We start from the raw sequence: 18,748 nt of genomic DNA, 5'->3' as shown, positions 1-18,748 counted from the left end.
GAAATAAATCCTATAAACATTTATGTATATATGAGTAACTGCTCTCTCAGGGTTGTCCCATTGATTTCAATATGCCTATTATACAAATGAATTGATACGTGTGTAAGTGTTTGCAGGGTTTAACATTAAATGAAGATTAAAATCTTCTCCTGGCTGCTTATAACTTCCTACAGCTGATGCAACAACCAGGAACTACTGAGGTAAAGGAACATACCAGCTACACTGCTTTTCTATGACTACTCTCACTTTACACTAAGAGCTGTTGGAGGAAGAGAGATGGACAGGAGCTGTAGAAAAAAAACCTAGGCAGGGAATCTCTATATAGATCTCACAGCTGTTTTGCAGCTGCTGTAAGGCAGATATAGAAAGAATTTCAGATGCACAACCAGACATTTTAAAAGACAGTCTGGAACTTTTTTTTTTTTTTTCTGCTTTTCTGGGTTGATGAAAATAAATAGCATCACTTTAAAACTTTTAATATAAGAAAGTGTTCAGACTTGCAAGATCCATGAAAACACAGGGTGTTACATGCAATGATGCACTAAATTTCACTGTCAGAAAACAGCTGGATATGCCCTGGGTCTACAACACCTCCAGAGGATAGGCCCCAATTTTTTGGTGGAGCTCCTTTGTTTATGATATTACTATATCGAACACAGACACAGACGAAGCACTGCCATGATCTTGGTCATGTATGTAAACGTCCCATGGCTGGTCACTGCTTATGTCTATGATACAGCTGGGGAAAGAATTACAGTGTGATTTACAGGAGTGAAGCAAGCTTTAAACAAACTTTGGTGGTGGTAGTCAAGTTCAAGTAGCATTAAATTCAGCATAACTCATTTTCACAAGTCCAAAGTTCGTTCTTGGGGAGATATGAGCTACTGTAGCCAGACTGTTGCAATATATGTGCTGACTCAGAAAAAAATTGAGTCTCTTTATATCTGAACACAGTCATGCCCATGCCCTGTCTCTATGTACCTTTGAATATCTGTCAGTGATTTTAGCTGTGCCCAGCTTGGCAGGCACTAAGCACAAAGGCGAGCTTTACACACTAAAATCATATTGCTTTAATCACAACTGAGGGTCACCCTTCTCTCATGTGGGTCATGCCATTTTAATAATGGCAGTAGCAGTGCTACACACAGTTGCTTTTTAGGACAGGAAGTACAAAAAAAAATACTGAGTTGAAGTGATAAGACAGTAATTCTCGGAATGTTTCTGACCTCATGCTACTGTTACTTACAAATTCTCCTTTAATAGTGATGAGTCAGATATCAAGCCCTGTGTGATCTTACATGCAGCATGTGAGATGACAGTGTTTAGACAGAAATACTCTACCTCTGTCAAGCTAGCTGGCTCCTATTATAGCATGGCTATTAAACCATGCTGCTGAACAAGCTTTGGCAGCTATCATGCGAGCTTCTGAAGTGAATGAATCACTGTGGTAACAGATGATTGAACAGAGCTATATAGTGTGATTCCTTAATTTCTTTCAGAGGTTCACACTTCAAAGCAGTTGCAGCAATGCTCAAGTTATAGGACACTGTAAACAGAGTCCTGTTTCTTTCAAACAAACAAACAAACACCTTCCTGATCTTCTATGAGAGCAGAAGAACTGCAGATGGAAGCATCTACATATTTCCAGGTGGAAATACATCTTGGTATTTTATTTTGACTCTGGAGTAGCTAGCTTCAAAATCTGCAAAAGAAACAAATGCTGTCAGATGGTCTTCTAGATATTAAATGCAGGTATGGTTCATGTTTTACTCTTCATGGGTCTGCAGAAGAGCATTTCTAATCTATGAACAAGAAAAAAATGAAAATTCTGTCTTCAGCACATTTAACTACTAACTGTGCTGGACTAATTGTGTTTAACAGGCTGCTTTCCGGTGTCTGCTGCTGTAAGTGAGACTATGTTTAATTAACTGCTTTTACTTTTGAACAGTTCTCAGTGGAAATGAAATCAATAATTTATTGGAAGGAAAATCCAAATCTACAAAACCATTCTTGTCCAGGGTTTTATTTTTGTATGTAGTTCACAGTGAAGAACCATCTGACTATTATGTTTCAACAACTCTGTTTAAAAAACAAATCAAACACTTTATTCTGCATAACATTCATAAAATGAAAGTTTGGCCTTGTGACGGTTTCTGGGAGAAACAAATTTTTAAAGATATTCTTATAACTTATTTATTTACCTACATTGACCCAATCTTTCTTTTCCTTATTACCTTTTGTATATAGAAAAAAGCTGTAGAACTCAGAAATTGCAAAAGCACACTTGCGTGTACAGTCCAGTTTGGTACTTGTGGTGAAATAAGGAGAAAGGAACGACAAAATCTATGGCTGAGGAATAGACAGAGATTTAAAGGACAGTTGGAGTACAATTAAAAAAAAGCTATTTAAGAGATTTTTTTGAGCTATTTCTGCTTCTAGGATGCTACTGCCATCGCTTACATTTTTATTGCAAGTTCTAGGACTGTTGGTGTAATAAAAGACATACTGCTGGAATAAAAAGCAATTCCTAAGCAATCGTAGTATCTGCTAAGAATATGAACCCACGTGGTTGCTGAAAAAAGAAGTAAAATCAACCTAAAAGTTCAGAAAACAGAAGTTAATCTAAAAGAACTCGGATTGTTTTGACAGTCTTTTTTTTTCAGCCTACAATTTTGGGGTCATGATTAATTGCCACCTCAGGAGTTAAAATCTGTTATTACTAATATTTTCTGACAGATTAAGACATCATTTATTGTGATGTCTGTTTTCTTTTTGTGCCTTCCTCTGTTCCAGTAGTAGAATCAGAGCGAACAACTTCCTTTATCAATTTCCATGCAACTCTGCATTTTGATATGCTTAGATGCATAAGCAGGAAGTCAAGGAGCCTTTGAAATATAATGATATTCTTTAAATGAAGACAAAATCATTAAAAGAATGTTAACTATATCAGTTTTTGTAAGGCCTCTGTAACTTGTTTAAATTTTGCTTTTGCTAAATAATATCACTACATAGGCTCTGACAACCTTGATGTCGTCTGCTGTTTCATACCATCAGCCACACATATTCCTGCAGCTTTTTCCCTACTCTTCCATGTTCTCTGTAGGCCACTCATAAATTTCTCCTGTTGAGAAGATGAGGCAAGACTATAAATCTCTCTCTTCATCTTCTTCCTTATCTATGTTGCTCACTATGGCCTACTGCACCCAGAGAAGTGGTATTGTATCAAACTCACCCCCTTGGCTTGCTTGGCCAGTTATCTCTAGTTTTAGCATATTCTCCATGGTACACCACAGGAATGTGATGTAATCCAATATACTGGGTTTTCCTCATGGAAAAGGGGAAGAGGCATGCAAGGAGGTTTATTATGAACCTCCTCATTTCAGAGGCTGCAGTGAACTCCAATCTGCTTCAGTAAATTATCTTCATATTTACTGCAGTGGGCATTTCCACCCTTGCCATGGGCCCCTAGAATGTCTGTACATCCACACCATCACATCCATGGCACAAGACATTATATATATATATAATATATATAAAAATAATATATATGATATATATAATATATATATAAATAATATATATGATATATATAATATAATATGTATATTATATATAATATATATATTTTATATATACATTTGCTAGCTAATAGAAACTTCGTGCTTCTAACATATCATTACAGTGAGTACTGTCAGATAATGACCTGTAACAGCCAAAAACAACAATAAAAGTCATTGCTATGCAATTATTTGATCAGCGGCATTGAACCTTTATTATTTGCAAATATACTAAAAAAGTGCATACTGTGCAGCTTTGCTTTAGGTTTGGAGAATTTATGTTTTTATTATGTCATTACTACAGAATTTCTCATGTTGTTTTCCCTGATCTATGTTCTCTAGGTTTTGTTCATGATAACAGACTTGTGGGAACTTATTGTCTATATCTGCCTTTATAACTGCTCTTTGGTTTTGGGCTAACATATTTCACCAACAAATGGTGAAAACATATATTAGAAGTATCTTCTGCATTTCAGCTTTAAAAATATTCTCATAGTTCAAAGGGCCTATTAAAATTAACTAGTAGTAACTGTTTTTCTTGGATAGATATATGAATAATATTATGTCATGAACAACTGAGTGTTATCACCAGGCTAGAAGTCTGTGAATTTATGGTACAACTCTTGTAAGTTAACTTAATGAAGGAACTGAGCATAAAGCAGAACCTGTTATTGATTCCACTCCTCTCTTAGTTTAAATTTAACTCTTCAGAAATAATATATACCACTTGTACACACATTACTGATACCAGGGTTTTCTGCTTTTCTTTCAGTCCTGTCAAATGTAAAAGATGAGGCTCTCACCAACGAGAACAATTAAATAACCCATGGAATTTCTCTACATTTAAAGGGCGTTACCTTTGGTATTCCAGCCAATTTATAGTTCAGGAAATTACATTTTTCCTCCCTGTATTTCCAAATGGATAACGTGGCTTCAGTTCTTTGTTCTAAGCTGATAAACAGCGCTGCTGTAGGCTTTAGAGTGACTAGGATTCTAAAATGAAGCAAGCTGTTCCAGAAGCAGCAGAATAAATGAAGACTACTTTTATTTATTTATTTGTTTATTTATTCATTCCTGCAAAGCTATGCTTATAACTGTTCACCTGAGCTCATTTTTCCATGTGCCTACACATGGGGCCTCTAGCCTTTCGTGTCTTTGAACTATTAGGGATGTTGTGGGTAGCTCCAGCCCCTGTATGTGTTGATCATCACCCAAGCAGGCCACACAGAGATGCTAAGTGTTCAGATAAATCACACAGTCTTCCTCACAGTAACCACTAACTTAGGTTTGCCTTCTGTCCCTGAATGCTAACGTTTGTGCTCTTGGAACTGGGGGTGTTTGGTCTGGAGAAGAGGAGGCTCAGGGCAGACCTTATTGCTCTCTACAGCTACCTGAAATGGAAGTGTGGGGAGCTGGGGGTCGGCCTCTTCTTACAGTAACCAGTGACAGGAGTAGAGGGAATGGCCTCATGCTGCGCCAGGGGAGGTTCAGGCTGGCAATGAGGAGCCATTTCTGCTCAGAAAGAGCAGCCAGGCACTGGGACGGGTTGCCCAGGGAGGTGGTGGAGTCACCGGCCCTGGGGGTGCTCAAGGAGAGGCTGGACGTGGTGCTTGGGGACATGGTTTGGTGGTGACACTGGTGGTGGGGGGTGGTCGGACCAGGTGATCTCGGAGCTGTCTTCCAGCCTCGGTGACTGTGATGCCGGGTGCGGACACTGAGGCACCCAGCGTGCAGCAGGTGCACCCGGCTCTGCTCCCCGCCGCTTCCCGGCCAGCCCGGCACCACGGAGCGGAGCGAGGCTCGCCACCGGCTGCCAGCGCTTCCACCGCACTTTCCGCCCTCCCCACGGCTCCCGGGGACCTCCACCGCCTCTCGCACAGCCCCGGGGGCGGCGCCTGGGCGCCGAGGGCCGGCGGGGGGCGACTCCCGGGAGCCAGCCGCTGCGGCCGGGGCCCCGCAGAGCGACGAGGCGGCGAGCGCGTCCTGCGGGGCTGGTCCCTCCTCGCGCGCCGTAGCGATGCTCCCGGCTCCGCTGCCCTGCGAGGCTGCTCCCAAGATGGCGGCCGCGCGGGCGGCGCTGGGCGGCCGGGTCCCGGCGGCCGGGTAGAGCCGAGCCCCCCGCCCGCTCCCCTCGGGCCTCCCCCCGCCCCGCCGCGCCCCCGCCCCGCCGCCATGCCGGGCCCGCTGCGAGCGTGAGAGGCGTCGCCGCGCTGCTCCCTGCCGCCGACATGGAGGAGCCGCCGCCGCCGCCACCGCCGCCGCCGGGGGGGAGGTGAGCGGGGGGCGGCGGGGGGCAGCGGGGGAGCTGCCCCGGGGGGCGCCGTGCCCCGGGGGCCCGCAGGAGCAGGCAGGGTGCGGGCAGCGGCAGGGGAGGGAGGCGGGGAGCGGGGCGGCGAGGTCCTGGCTGCAACTTCAAGGGGTCGCAGCGCAGCTGGAGCGCAGAGCGAGTAAAAAGTGAGGCTTAAAGAAACGAGAGGTGCCCCCCAGCCCTGCGGAGCCCGGGCGGGACACGGATAACGCAGCCCGGCATTTCCTGCCCGCCCCGAGCTCCGCCGGGCGCTGCGGGAGGGCTGGTGTCAGTCGGATGTGGGTGTGGGTGCTGCGGTGGCAGCTCCAGCCGGCAAGGGAAAATTGAATTAGTTAACTTCGGAGCTGAGCTGTGGTGGGTGGGAGGGAGGGAGGGAGGTGGCTCCAAGCAATTAGGTAGCCTTAATTTGTGTCGGGGAAGTGCGTGCGCTTCGCCGTGATTCACGTCGGTGGGTACGCTGTGTGCCAGCTGCACAGCTGCTGCAGAAGAGGGTTGTTTCTCCGGCTTGTTGCAATACTGTGTTTCTGCATTGCTTTTAAGAAAAAAAAGCATCAGAGGCTTCTTCAAGGCAATTAAAGTTCATTTAAGTTTTGGAGTTACCATTAGGTACTGCAGTGGTGAGGTCAGAGTCTCGCTGAGATCTGCAGGACCTTGTACCAGGCGTGAGAGTTTGAAATGCATTTGGTGCCGTGAAATGTGCTCATTGCTTTCAGTCCTCTTCATGGAGTACAAATGTGTTTCTATGACGAGGCGCCCCGGCAGCACGTTGGTATAATGCATCCTTCTTCAGTTAAATTGAACTCTGTTGGGCAAGTACCTGGCCATTCTCATTTGCAGTGCGCCCACCTTTGTTACCTTTGTTTAAAAAAGAAAGTTGATTGCTTTTGTTGTTGTGACACGGCCTTTTGTGTTGGAACTCTTTTGATCTTTGTGTAAGGATTCGGTCTTTTTGGATCAGAAATGCAATGGTACCTTTTGTAAATCTAAGGTAAGCATGCAACATATTCTTGGCTTTGCTTGGATTATACAGTCCTTAGTCCTGGATGTTCCAAAGCGTCTGAGAATTCCACTCCAAAAGTACGTGTATTTTTTTCCTAAGTCTTCTTTTCCTGCTTTAACTTATGCTCTGGGGTGGGGAGAAAGGGCAGGTGGCTTCAAACCAAAAAGCACTCAGGGAGCCTAAGAGTAAATGTTGAATTTGAGATAGGATTGCCCTTGAGCATTGGGTCGGCTGTAGTCATTATGGATAAACGAAATGATGCTGCTAAAAGGTTCTGGGAAGAATTCACATTTAGATATACTTGTTACAAAGCAAGCAAAAAGTTTTCAAGCTGTTTCCACTTCTATGAAGTACAACACTGACTGAAATGGGTACGTCTTTGATGCTTCTCTATCATGTCTTACAGGCACTAAATCTTCTGACACCAATCTTAGGTATTCACAAGAATTTCATGGCAGAAAATTCACTACAGCAAATATGAAGCCTTAAAAGCATTTCCTTTGTTGGGCTGCCAATTTTGGTGGCACCGTGAAGGTGCGAAGAGCTGGAGGGTTACTCGTCCTTGATTGCTTGTAGCTCTCTTTTCTCTTGGCATAAATCCATCACAAGCGGTGAATGAAGGAACAAGGCTGAATAGAGCGGGACAGAACTGTGAATAATGTGGAGGCTTCCTCTGCGCTGGGGGATTTTTTGGTGGTCTGTCTATCAGATTTGTTGGCTGTATGATGACAATGAATTGGGCTGTCAGTCGGCAGCAGCTGTTGTTTGGGGGAAGCTTGAGGTCATGTCATGAATTGTGCTTAGCGTATTTTTCTGCTTGCCAGACTGTATCTGTATGACTGATGGTGAGTGAAAAAGTTTCAAGTTATTCTATTAACTTAGGATCGTAGCTTCAACTGGAAATTAGATTCGAGTGTGTAGATTTACCACCCTCTCCTGTTTTGTTTTTTTTTTCTTTAATTTTTATTTTCATGCATTTAAATAAGGTAAGATATAATCTCTGTTTTTTATGTATCACATTTGCTTGTTTACATGTGCAAGATTGGGCTGAATGACTGATTGCTCCACCTACGCGCAAACACATGAAGCGCTTGTTGAGATGTCTCTGGCATTTATAGCAGCGAGGATTAGTCTGCGTTGTGCGGCTGCTCGAGTTGTTTTTATGTCTGTTAATTAGCGCTGTCTGTGTCAAGGTTGGTTTTACTATTATGTAAGCAAGTGATATTGGCCCTTGTGGAATGCAAACTGTGCTGTGATGAAAAACAGATCTGCTGGGTTTAAAGGAAGGGATGAAAGATATGCGGTAATTCTTATTTTAGGGAGTTGAGAGTTTTACAGCCTTTTAAAGATTTGGCTTCCGTGACAGCCACATTTCTTAGATTATGTACAAACCATTCTGTTAAAAAAAAAAAAATCCTCTGTTTGAGGTGCAGTTTAGCTTCTCACTGCTAGTCAAATAGCGTGTTGGCCTCTGTCAGCACAAGATGATATGTGTGTATCAGCTTTGGTTCTTCAGATGTGTGGCTGGGTTTGCTGTTGAGTGTGTGTGTTTACGCTCTTGATGTTTGCAGGGCTGTTACTTTCCTTAAGTTTTCTCCTGCTCTGAAGTGTTACCTACATTGATGCTATGTTTTGCCTGTAACCTATTAACAAATTTTTGAATTTTAAAAAAGATCTTATTCCTTTAAGTAGATCAAAATTGTTCCGTGTGCATCCTTGACCAACTGCAAAAGTAAAGCCAAACTGAAATGTTTGCTCTTAACACCCGAGCTAGAGTGTTACTGAGCTGTCAGATGTTCAGCAACACGTCCAGTCCGAGAGCCCGGCATGTAAGATCTCATCGGCTTGCCCTGAACCTTCACCTGGTTTATTCTGGATCCAGACAAGTGGGATATAACTTCAGTGCCACTGGTGTCACGAGTAGGAGGAGGAGATTCATTCTGTTCCTCCTGCATCCCGCTACCACCTAGTAGTGTTGACTGACTGTCACATAGTGCTTTCTAACGTCGTATTTGTGTGTTATGCCCTTGGCTCACGTGAGCTGCTAGTTTATGTGCTGATGGCTTCTCTTAGACCAGTGTATTTAAAGGCTTTTACTGTTTTAGCTGTGAAACAACCGTCAATGGTCCCGAAGTGGGAGCAGGCCCACAGTTACACACATCCCTGTTACTTCTCAGCCCGTGGTGGAGCTGTCCATGGACACGAAGCCTTCAGTGCCCGGGATGCTCCAAGCAGTACGGTGTGCTGCAGCTCCGTGACATTGCCTGCGTTTCCCAAAGGTTGTGGACTGGTCATCTACATGTAGCTCCCAGAAGCACAAAGTGCTTGGGTACCAGCTTCCACTAAAATTGTGTTTAACTTGCAGTACTTCACCTGAAGTTCCTTGTAGACTTTGACTGTGTCTAAAAGATGCACTGAAATTTTGGGATCAAAACCGATAGCTTTTCTCATCTACAAGTGGAACTGCCTGCCAGAAGAGTAAAGTTTGTGCACGGGAGATTGTGGAGGGAGAGGAGAAAGCCATTTTCATTTCACAGCCTGTTACAGATCTTACTATCTTTTGGTGTAGATCCATGTTCCTGCTACATATGTTGTGTTTATAGTTGAGTCTGGCAGTGAAACGCTTTTTGCCATGGTATCTCTGTTCGTACGTAACTTTGACTGTGGTAGCTTAAATATTCCTGAAAATCCATCTTTTTTTTTTGGGGGGTGGAGGAAGAGGTTGAGTAGCTTAAAACCTTGGTATCTGATTTGTGCAGATGCCAAGGACTTAACTGCAGCATTTATCCCTTGGATTTATACTGTGCTCAACCATCTTTACTGTGGTGATGAAAACGTATTTCAGAACTTCTCATTTAAAGAAATAGTGAAAGACAAAGATAAAGTGATGTTCTTGGACAAATCAGTTTAAGAAAAAATTCCTAAGTGTTTGTTAGGATATAGTAGGGATTGGAAATGTAGTACAAACCTAATAGCCAAAGGATGAAGCATGGTGACTGAAACCAACTAATACTTGACTTCAGTTGTTCTGGGGCATGGAAGAGAAGGGAGCTGGGCACTGGATAGGCTGGGTGGGTGCAACTCCCTCAGCTCCTGTTTCTGTGCTTCTACACTTTTGTAGTCTCACCTCATTGGCTTTATAGTGGATGCGGAAACCTAACAACACCAGCAACATTTTAATTGTTTTCATAAGTTTTGTTTTTTTTTATATACCTTACAGAGCAATATCAGAATGAAACGGATCTGTTACTCCTTTGTATTGAAATGACCTTTGACATAATTGTAAGCAAATAATACGTTTGTGTATGGGGGTCTGGGGAGGGAGAGGCTCAGATCTGAATGGCCATGCATGTTTTGTAAATACCTCTACATCATAATCCAAATTTGCATAAAAACTTAAAATAATCCAAGATGGAAAATTTAGTTAACCTTTTTCTGTTTCCAAATATACTAGTAAAAAAGAACAGAAAGTTCTGATTTTTTTCTGAGATGAGAACATGAAGAACTGCCAAGAGTGTTATGAGAGCTTTATTTTATTTTTATACTTACCTCGAGTTGGTGTAAATTGCAGAAGACAAATCTCTTCCTTAGATTATTTAAATAGGTCTCAATAACTCTTATTTCTGCTTGGAATTAAAACCTATGATGAATAGTAATTTGCATCTTCCTTTATCTATTTTTAACTCGTCGTTTGACAGTTTCTATATTTTTGAAGTCTATTAGATTTGATTGTCAGTAGATGGTCCTTCAAGACCTCTCCACCGTTTCAGTAACCCTTGTTGCATTTCCCTGCAACTATACATCTTTCTGCCATAAATGCAGTAATTGAACACTTGGAAGCTTCTGCCCAAGAATTTGGGGGAAAGTGTCAAAGGATTTACAGAACTGATCACAGCATCTGGAGAAGCAGAAGGTTTAGTTTGAGTTTCTCTCTTAAAACAAATGTAGCTGGTCTCTGTAGAGATTTCTGGTGGCTCAGGGAGTTTTCATTCAAGTACAGTGCTCTAAAGGTCTCTGTAACGGGGTGTTGGCTGCAGTCAGATGTGCTTGAGGTCTGCCGTAGAAATGAAATGTGTTCTTGCTTGCTGTGCCCTTCTGTTCTTATTAAATGGCTCCAGCTGAGTGTTACCAAGGGGGAAAAGATGTCAGTGGGATTCAATTAAAGATGAACTGTTTGACTCTAACCTTTAAATTAGTTTTTCCCCAATAATGACTCTTTTTCCTTGCAGTTTTCTGCCGAAATACTGGTTGTTCCATCGCAATGAAGTCTTGTTATTATACACCACTGTTGATCTTGCAGCAGAAGCACTTGCTTTGTGCTTCTGACAGGCTGATCTGGGATTTATTGTCCTTGGAGCTTAACTGTTAGCCTGGCTCTTGTGGCGTAAACCCATACAGCACACGAGCAGGTGGATGTAGGTCAAGCCTTCCTAGCGGCTTTGGGTGTTTGTGTTTGTAAATAGCAAGGAGAAGATGTTATTACTGTGCTGCTAATTCCCTCTATTTACTGGACAGGTGTTAGAGTGTTTCTGTAATTTTTGTATGTGTCAAGGAGCCCTTGTTTGTGGGTTAATTTATAATAAGCTATTGGAATTGCATAATTCTGTCAGCTCTTGGTAGTGATGCAGGTGTTACTGTGTCTTCCTGCCTAAGTATTCTGCTTTTATCATTGCTGCAGAATAAAAAATAAAAAAAAGGCATTAGTTTTACAGCTGACCCAGACTAGAAGTTACTCTTCCCATCTCCTGACCTCCATCTCCTCTCCCCCACCCCCAAACGAGGGATTTCTGCCATGTGAAATTTGCTAGCCTGGCATGATGTGCATTTGGTTGCCTAATCAAATTCAAAGTGGATGAAGTTGGAAAAATCCTGCTCACAAAGACGTTCCAGCTCAGCTGGGCTGTTTGGGCAGAACCAGGCCTGGTTCGGTCACTTCTATCAGCGCACCCTGGGGGCTGGGGACTTCTGGTAAATCATCACTGGAAAGCAGGAAGAAGTCACCTAAGTTGCTTCAGCTGCAGCCAGAAGAGCGTGACTGAGGGTGTTATTTCACATCACACCCGAGGTGTTTGAACAGCAGGTTGCCTTTTCTTGCCTTTGGCCTCTCCCAGAGAAGAAGGCGAGCTCCTCCACTGCATTCCTTCTGGATCTAGCAATCATATGGCGGTGGAGTTCTTACTTCAGCTTCTTGATCTGATGCACCAAGACATTCATGTGTTTCTTCATCAGATCTGTGGCTAAGCTCACATGATTCTGTGCAGAAAGGGCAGGAGCGTGCAACCTGAAAGACAAAAAGTGCATCGAAACAGTGTCATCTTACCGTGTCATCTTACCGTGACTACAGTCTTAGCAATTTATGAGACTCTTTGCTTCATCCCTGTAGAGAATTGTGTGGTTAAGCTTCATTACATTTCATACTTGTTTTTAAAGTTTCTGAATGTTACTTTCATGTGCTTTTACAAGCATCTCTGCTGTAAAACTTAATTGCTCTAATATTTACATCTGCAGACTTACTTGCTGAAAGGTGTAAGTGCTTTTTTTTCAGTTACTGTCAACAGTAGATGGTAAAATTGCTATTTCTGTTATAAGTAAATTCTCCTCTGCTCTGCCCAAGTGCTACTTTATTTTTTTTTTCCTTTGCATGCTTTTGTTCTTCATTCCTAGGCTATAGAGACAACTCTGATCTGCCTTCCCTCCTTCCTCTGTAAGGAGAAAATGTGGACATGTACAGCTTGATTTGAATTAACACTGAAATTCCTGTGCTGGTACTGTTTCTTCTTTAAAATGTTTTTTGGAAATACTTAGTGAATTTGAAAAGAATACGGAAATGCCCTGGACTTCTGCAATAGGGTGATGTTTTAAGATGACTGCACAACAAAATGTTTTTTTTCCTTTCCTCAAGTTGCTTCTTGGCATTATGGGTATCATCACTGTCTCTACTTCAGACTTTCTTCAGAGATAAGTTTCACGTTTGTTTCTTTTCCCCGTTCTTATTAGCCTTGACAGGGTGTATGTTACATAGCTGCTTTTATGGGTAGAGAAATTGATGAAAGCTTGCATGTGGCCCTCATAAATATCTGTCTCATCTTTCAGAAGAGATGAGAAATGGATGCATTTAACTAGACAGGATTAGCCACCTCCTCTAGTAAGAAAGGATGGTGCAGATGTAAAGGTGATCATAGGGACATGCGAATGGGGTTTGAGAAACGTGCTTGAAAAACAGGTCCTGAGAAATTAAAAGACTTAGCAATTTATTTTTTTTAACTGTCTCTAGAAGTATAGTCACAGTAGAAACATGTGACAGAGACCATTCAGATCTGTGCCAGTTGCAGAATTTTCATATCCTGCTAACCAGGCCATTTGTTTTCCCATAAGCACTTTGCCAGATTTGCACAGGATGTATTTAGCAAAAAGTACAGTTTTATTTGTACAAACTGAGCAAATTCCTGCTGTCCTGTTTAAAAAAAAAAAAAAAAACAAAAAAAAAAACAAAAGTTTTCTTGCTTCTTACTGAAGGCTTCAGTGTTTCTTTCACAGCCGTTAACTGGTTTGTAATAGATACTTTAACTGTACTGGTTGCAATCACTTCTAATACTGAAAAATGTAGATCTTTAGGAAAAGATTGTATGCAAAATTGTTTTTTATAGTCTGCTTTCAGTTCAGAAAATTTTCAGAACCTAGGAATTAGAGCAGCCGATTACAGAGCTGTGTTGTGCTCAGCAGCTCTAACTGGATACTCTTTTGTTTTTCAGCCTTAACAGATGGTTACCTACAATCGGGTTCGCTTTTTGCATTGCTGGCAGCTGCAGCACAGTAATGATTTGCAGCTCTGTTCTTGTTGGGATATTGGTTAGTTTTGCAATATAATGTTTGTAACTGTAATGGGGGATAGCTACATTAGTTTAAAAAAGATTTGCTTGGCAATGTGTAGTGATTGTTTTCTGTTGTCTTAGTGAATTGAAAATGTGCATTACTAAGAACAGGCCAACGAAGCCTTTTCTTCCTTTTTTTTTTTTTTAATTAACAGACAAAAGTTTAAAAAAATGGAAATGTATAGCTGCTCCAGTTGAAGAGCATATACGTGAAAAATTAACATTTTACCTTTAAAACAAAGGTATTGAACGTCAAGAACAAATACTTGGCAACTTGGTGGTGAACCTTGTACAGATCTTGCAGTGCTCTGTATGGGAATGGCAGTGTGCCATCAGATTTACTGAGAAAGCCTCTCCCTGATGTGGGAAAGGTGCAGGACCTTCAGGAAGCTGCTTGCAGCAGCTGCTGGTGAACGGCACGGTGTGGTAGCTTGTGTGCTGGGTGGCTGTCCTGGCTACTGCCTTGTATGCTACTGACTCGGATTTACTGTTGTGTGCTTGTGGATGAATCAGTTGACATCTACTGCTCTGATTCCCAGCAAGTTTTTAAGCTGGGTATGGGATAATAAGAAGTGGCTGAACCTGAATTAATGTATGCAAGGGCCTAATGTACATGAACTGCTGCTTGTGAGGATCAAGGGTAGAAGAAGGCAAGTTTACAAAAGTGTCAGGGAAGTGCAAAAAAATTATACTGGTTAAAAATCACACAGTTCAGTGTGACTTTATCCTACTTAATTTTAACATGTCCCCATGTGGTCTTCAGTGGTCTTTTCATCTGTTAGTTTATTTTTAATTATTATATTTTTCTAATGGCTTGTGGCCTTCAAGTATTTGTAAACCCTGAAATGAGCGACATCTCCTCTGGGCTTAACTTTTTTTTTTTTATTGTTTTTAAAATGAAGAGTATATGGAGAGTCTTCTTGTGCCCATAAAGCAATGGAAATGAGGTTTGACTGGTGGTTTCCTACTAAACCAACAGCAACAGCTCCCAGACATCTTGCTGCCTGTCCTGCTCCCTCAAACCTCAGTTCTCCCCTCTCCTGTTTTTGTTTACAGACCTTTGAAAACCCGGAAGATGTATTTCAGTTTTCATGATTGAGCTGAAATATTAGATATAATGCCACCTCCTTGATGTACTCGTAAAAAATAAAATGCCTGTTGTGAGCTACACATACAAGCCAAAGAAATTCTCAGTTCTGATTTTTCAGATTCTGGTTGAAATGCAACATGTAGTAACATACCGTAGTTACTTGTTTGCAAATGTCTTGGTTATTTATTTCTTGTTATATTCTAAAGCTGTAGGGTTGTTTTGTCTCTTTACCACACAGCTCTTGCAACTTTCCTAGTATTCCTGATTTAGGCATCCTGGCTACTGTCTCTTCTTTTTTGCAAGGACAGAACTGAGAAGCATTTTGCTTGTTAAAATGGGGAAGATTGGAGCAACCTGTAAGTAGTGTCATGTGAAGGCTATACATTTCCATTTTTTTCCATAAGCTTTGGATTTAAACTGTCCTTGGTACATTTGATAAATAGTAACTTCAGTTGTCATCTGTCTAGGTTTTGCTTTTTGTGTATACACGTAATTAAGACTAAGGTGGTTTCCACTGGCTGTGGGAAAGAAAACCTGCAGTTCTTGGTAGCAAACAAGAAATTTGCTTTCATTAGTATTTGCCAAACTTTTCCAGTTAAAACAGTATTTAGGAACCAACAATTCTGTATATTAACCAATACAATCATTTGATTTAGGTTTGCCAGCAGTGCGCTTTGTAGTTTCGTGGATTTAATTAGTCTTTGGTTAGTTCATAAAAGTAACTAGCACGCTAATGTTATGAATGCTTTGTCAGGAATCTGTCAAAATGATAACTTTATGATACCAGTGGGTTGCAGCTGCTGCTCCTGTATGTCTGCAACCTATTTGGTTTTATGTGGATAAGAAGAATTTATATAGGTGTGACTAAATTGATGTTGTTCCTTTGGTTCAGACCATAAGCAGCTGGCACACTTGTACAGTAAGGCTTTTGCTGGCAAAACCAAGTCTTTCTGTTCACTGGCATTGATCAGAGCTCCGACTTGAGATGCAGGCTTTATTTACGTACTTTCCATGCACCGAAGTCCTAAACTGAGCATGCTGAATTTTTACACTTGAGTTGCAGCCGCTGTCCTCCTCCCTCTGCAAGGATCAGAAAGCTCAAGTTAGCACATGCTGTCAGCTGCTAACACAGGGCTCCAGTTGAGCACGGCTGTTGTTGTGTGATGTGGCTTTCACAGGAAGGTAAGCTGTCCTCATTTCAAGCTGTCCTGGAACAGGGACCTCACACAAGCGCCTCTGGATCCGTTCTGCCAGGCCCCACGGGAGCATCAGCGCCCCACCCGTGGCCTTACCAGGCCAGTGAGATCACTGAAAAAATAAATAGTTCCATAAGCATCGGAACTAATGACTTCTTGTTTCATGTGGTCAGGCTCTTGTGGTTGATTTGTCTTTGGCAAACTCGGAGGGGTGTGCTCTGCCTGAAGTTGTTCCTGCAGTAGCGCTGTTTGCTGGAGTTCTCAGGAACAAAATTCTGCTGGCGCCCAAAAAGATGTAAACTTTTGTTCTGCTTCGCCAGTTCAGTACTTACAGGACGTGTAGGAGCAAATTACATCGAAAAAGGCTCCTTTGTTGTATTTGGCCACTAGCAGTTACTTGAATCGGGTTGTTAAAAGACACACAAACAGCGTGATTTCCCAGGGCTGAGAAACTAGGCTAAAAGTATTGCTGATTTCATGTCGTCGTCACGACCAAATCCACTGTAAGGCTGTCCTCAAACTACAGGTGGTGCTACGGTACCACCTGAGTCATTTTTCTTAGGTAACCTCTAGAGTTTATCTGTAATAGTAACGTTGCCTGCCCTCTTCCCAAAGCTGTAACGTGAGAAGGGTGATTTCACACACTAAATCTATCTGTGGCTTTGCAGAGAGCACTGCTGTTCTGCATGTTAGGCTATTTATTTCTGGTTGTAGCTAAAGGCAAAGAAACAGCACAGTATGTGATTTTTGGTCATCTCGCTGCTATTTGACTGGCTGGCAATATTCTGACATATTTCTTCCTGCAGACGCTCAGACTCGCTCCACCAGAACATGAGTAACATTCCTCGTCTGGCTCAAAAATAGTAGCGAGTAAAATGCCGCTTGTGTTCCAGGTGGAATTGCAGGGGAAGTTATCGGGTGCTGATGCTGGCCTTGCTCTGTCTGATTCAGGTCAAATGTGTCTGTCTCTCTGCCTTCCCCAGCTGTCAGGAGGGTGTTCCTTGCAGAACATAAAACGTGAAATAAAATGTGTGAGGCAGCCTGCTTATTTTCTCCATACAAGCTGGAAAGGTGTGTGCTCCTCTCCCTGGTGAGAGGGTGGTGCTGAGGCTGTGGGCCCTGCTGCCCTTGTGTCCAGGCAGAGGAGCGGTCGTGGTGCCACTTGTCACCAGGAGCTGCAGCCAAGCCATGGCCTGCGCTCAGCTGGGGGCTTGCTGGGGCCTCGGGCTCCTCTTCTCCTCCTTCCTCTTCTCTCCCTTCTTTGTATTTACCCCAGGTAGATAAACATCAGATGGGTAGAAAAGAGGAGCAAAAAGATTAAAACCCTGTCTTACTGCCGTTTACGTTCCCCTGAAGCCTCGGTTGTCCAAAGGATTTTATTTGTTGTGGACCTTTTGTAAGACTGAAGAATTCACGTCATCTGTCGCTGATGGGGCAGTAAGGTAGTTCACAGACTGCCTTTAAATTGTTTCCATGTATACATTTGCTCTTGAATTTTCCTAATACCTTAGCAAGCAGCATAAAACCTACTGAATTTCGGTGTTCCTGCTGTTGACCTCAGAGGGTAATTTTGTGGTGGTGAGTCACTGGGGCTGCTCAGCGGAGATCTAGCCATGAGTGGTATCCTGCCCGACTGCCCCTCTGCCCAGGTAATCCTATCTGAGGGGACAGAGCAAGCCCTCCCTGTTGGTATCTGACACGACTAGTCATTTACTGTATTTGTTGTAACTTATTTTTAAAGCAAACCCTCACAGGAGGGTGCGTGCGTGCCCCATCATGCTTGTTCTTCGTTTGACCTCCTCTCATGAGAGGAAGCTGGCACTGGAAGCTGTGCTTTGAGCTTGCCCGGAGTTTACATATGAAAGATGTGTGGGGGTTTGTTTGCTTGTTTTGGTTTTGGTTTGTTGTGTTTTGTTTTGTTTTTTTTTGCCCTGTTAGCCTACAGATAGACCAGCTCCTGGCATTGGCTTAGTGCCAGCATTGACTCAAAGGAGAGGCTGCAAGCTCTTGGTAGCGGAGAAGGGAGACCAAAATCACAGCAGTCTGGGCTTTGATTGTCTCATTCTGATGTGCAATTGTGATACCTGGCAGGTTCTTCTTTTTTCTCTTTTTTAAAATTTATTTTTATTTTTTTGGAACATACCTGTTTCTTACTGAAGGAGAGAATGTTACACTATGCTTTTTATCTTTGAACAATTTAAATCAAAGTAATTTAGAATTTTGATAACTTACAAAGTCACTATTTTTAAAATACTGAATTGTCTTGCGATAATGTATGTAATACTGCTCTACAGTGTTTGCTTAAACGTGGTAAGTCCCACTCAGGGTTGGTCTTTTGTGCTACACTCTGTATTGATACAGACTCTCATCCTGCAAAGATGCACGCTTTCTGTTGAGATCAGTGATACAACATCCAGTCGTTAAGCTGACCATTTAGACTTCAAGTTTGAAGAACATATATACATTAGCTTAATTTCACGTTTGCATAACCTCAGTTCTTTCAAAGTATTATCTGCATTTTTCCTGAGGGCCAAAGTAGTTAGGGGTAATTAAAAAGTTACTGTGGGGACCCTGTCATTTTCTTGCTACAGGAAAAAAACAAAAAACAAAACAAAACCAAAAGAAAACAACTCTGATACTAAACCTACTTAATATTAAAAATCAGTGCAAAATACATAAAATAAGTTCAGGTCTCCTGTGCTAGATTAAAGTTCTGTGAAGGGTA

General features: G+C 42.2%; 1 protein-coding gene across 8 annotated transcripts in view; it reads left to right on the top strand.

The window, feature by feature from the left end:
- Nucleotides 1–1,591: 1,591 nt before the first annotated feature.
- Nucleotides 1,592–18,748, top strand: part of MAP3K4 (mitogen-activated protein kinase kinase kinase 4) — a 79,272-nt gene continuing 62,115 nt past the window's right edge. Inside the window, exon 1 of one of the 8 annotated variants that reach the window (XM_072035884.1) lies at nucleotides 1,592–1,752. In XM_072035884.1, coding sequence (XP_071891985.1) covers nucleotides 1,718–1,752 — 35 coding nt within the window. In that variant the 5' untranslated portion in view covers nucleotides 1,592–1,717. Of the gene's footprint in view, nucleotides 1,753–5,499; nucleotides 5,830–18,748 lie in introns of those variants that run through there. The other 7 variants (XR_003496390.3, XR_003496389.3, XM_027454273.3 and 4 more) reach the window with 7 other exon arrangements.

The sequence above is a fragment of the Anas platyrhynchos genome, chromosome 3, assembly GCF_047663525.1.
Source record: "Anas platyrhynchos isolate ZD024472 breed Pekin duck chromosome 3, IASCAAS_PekinDuck_T2T, whole genome shotgun sequence".
In the NCBI taxonomy this organism is placed as follows: domain Eukaryota; kingdom Metazoa; phylum Chordata; class Aves; order Anseriformes; family Anatidae; genus Anas; species Anas platyrhynchos.
This window is presented reverse-complemented; position numbering and strand designations above follow the sequence as displayed.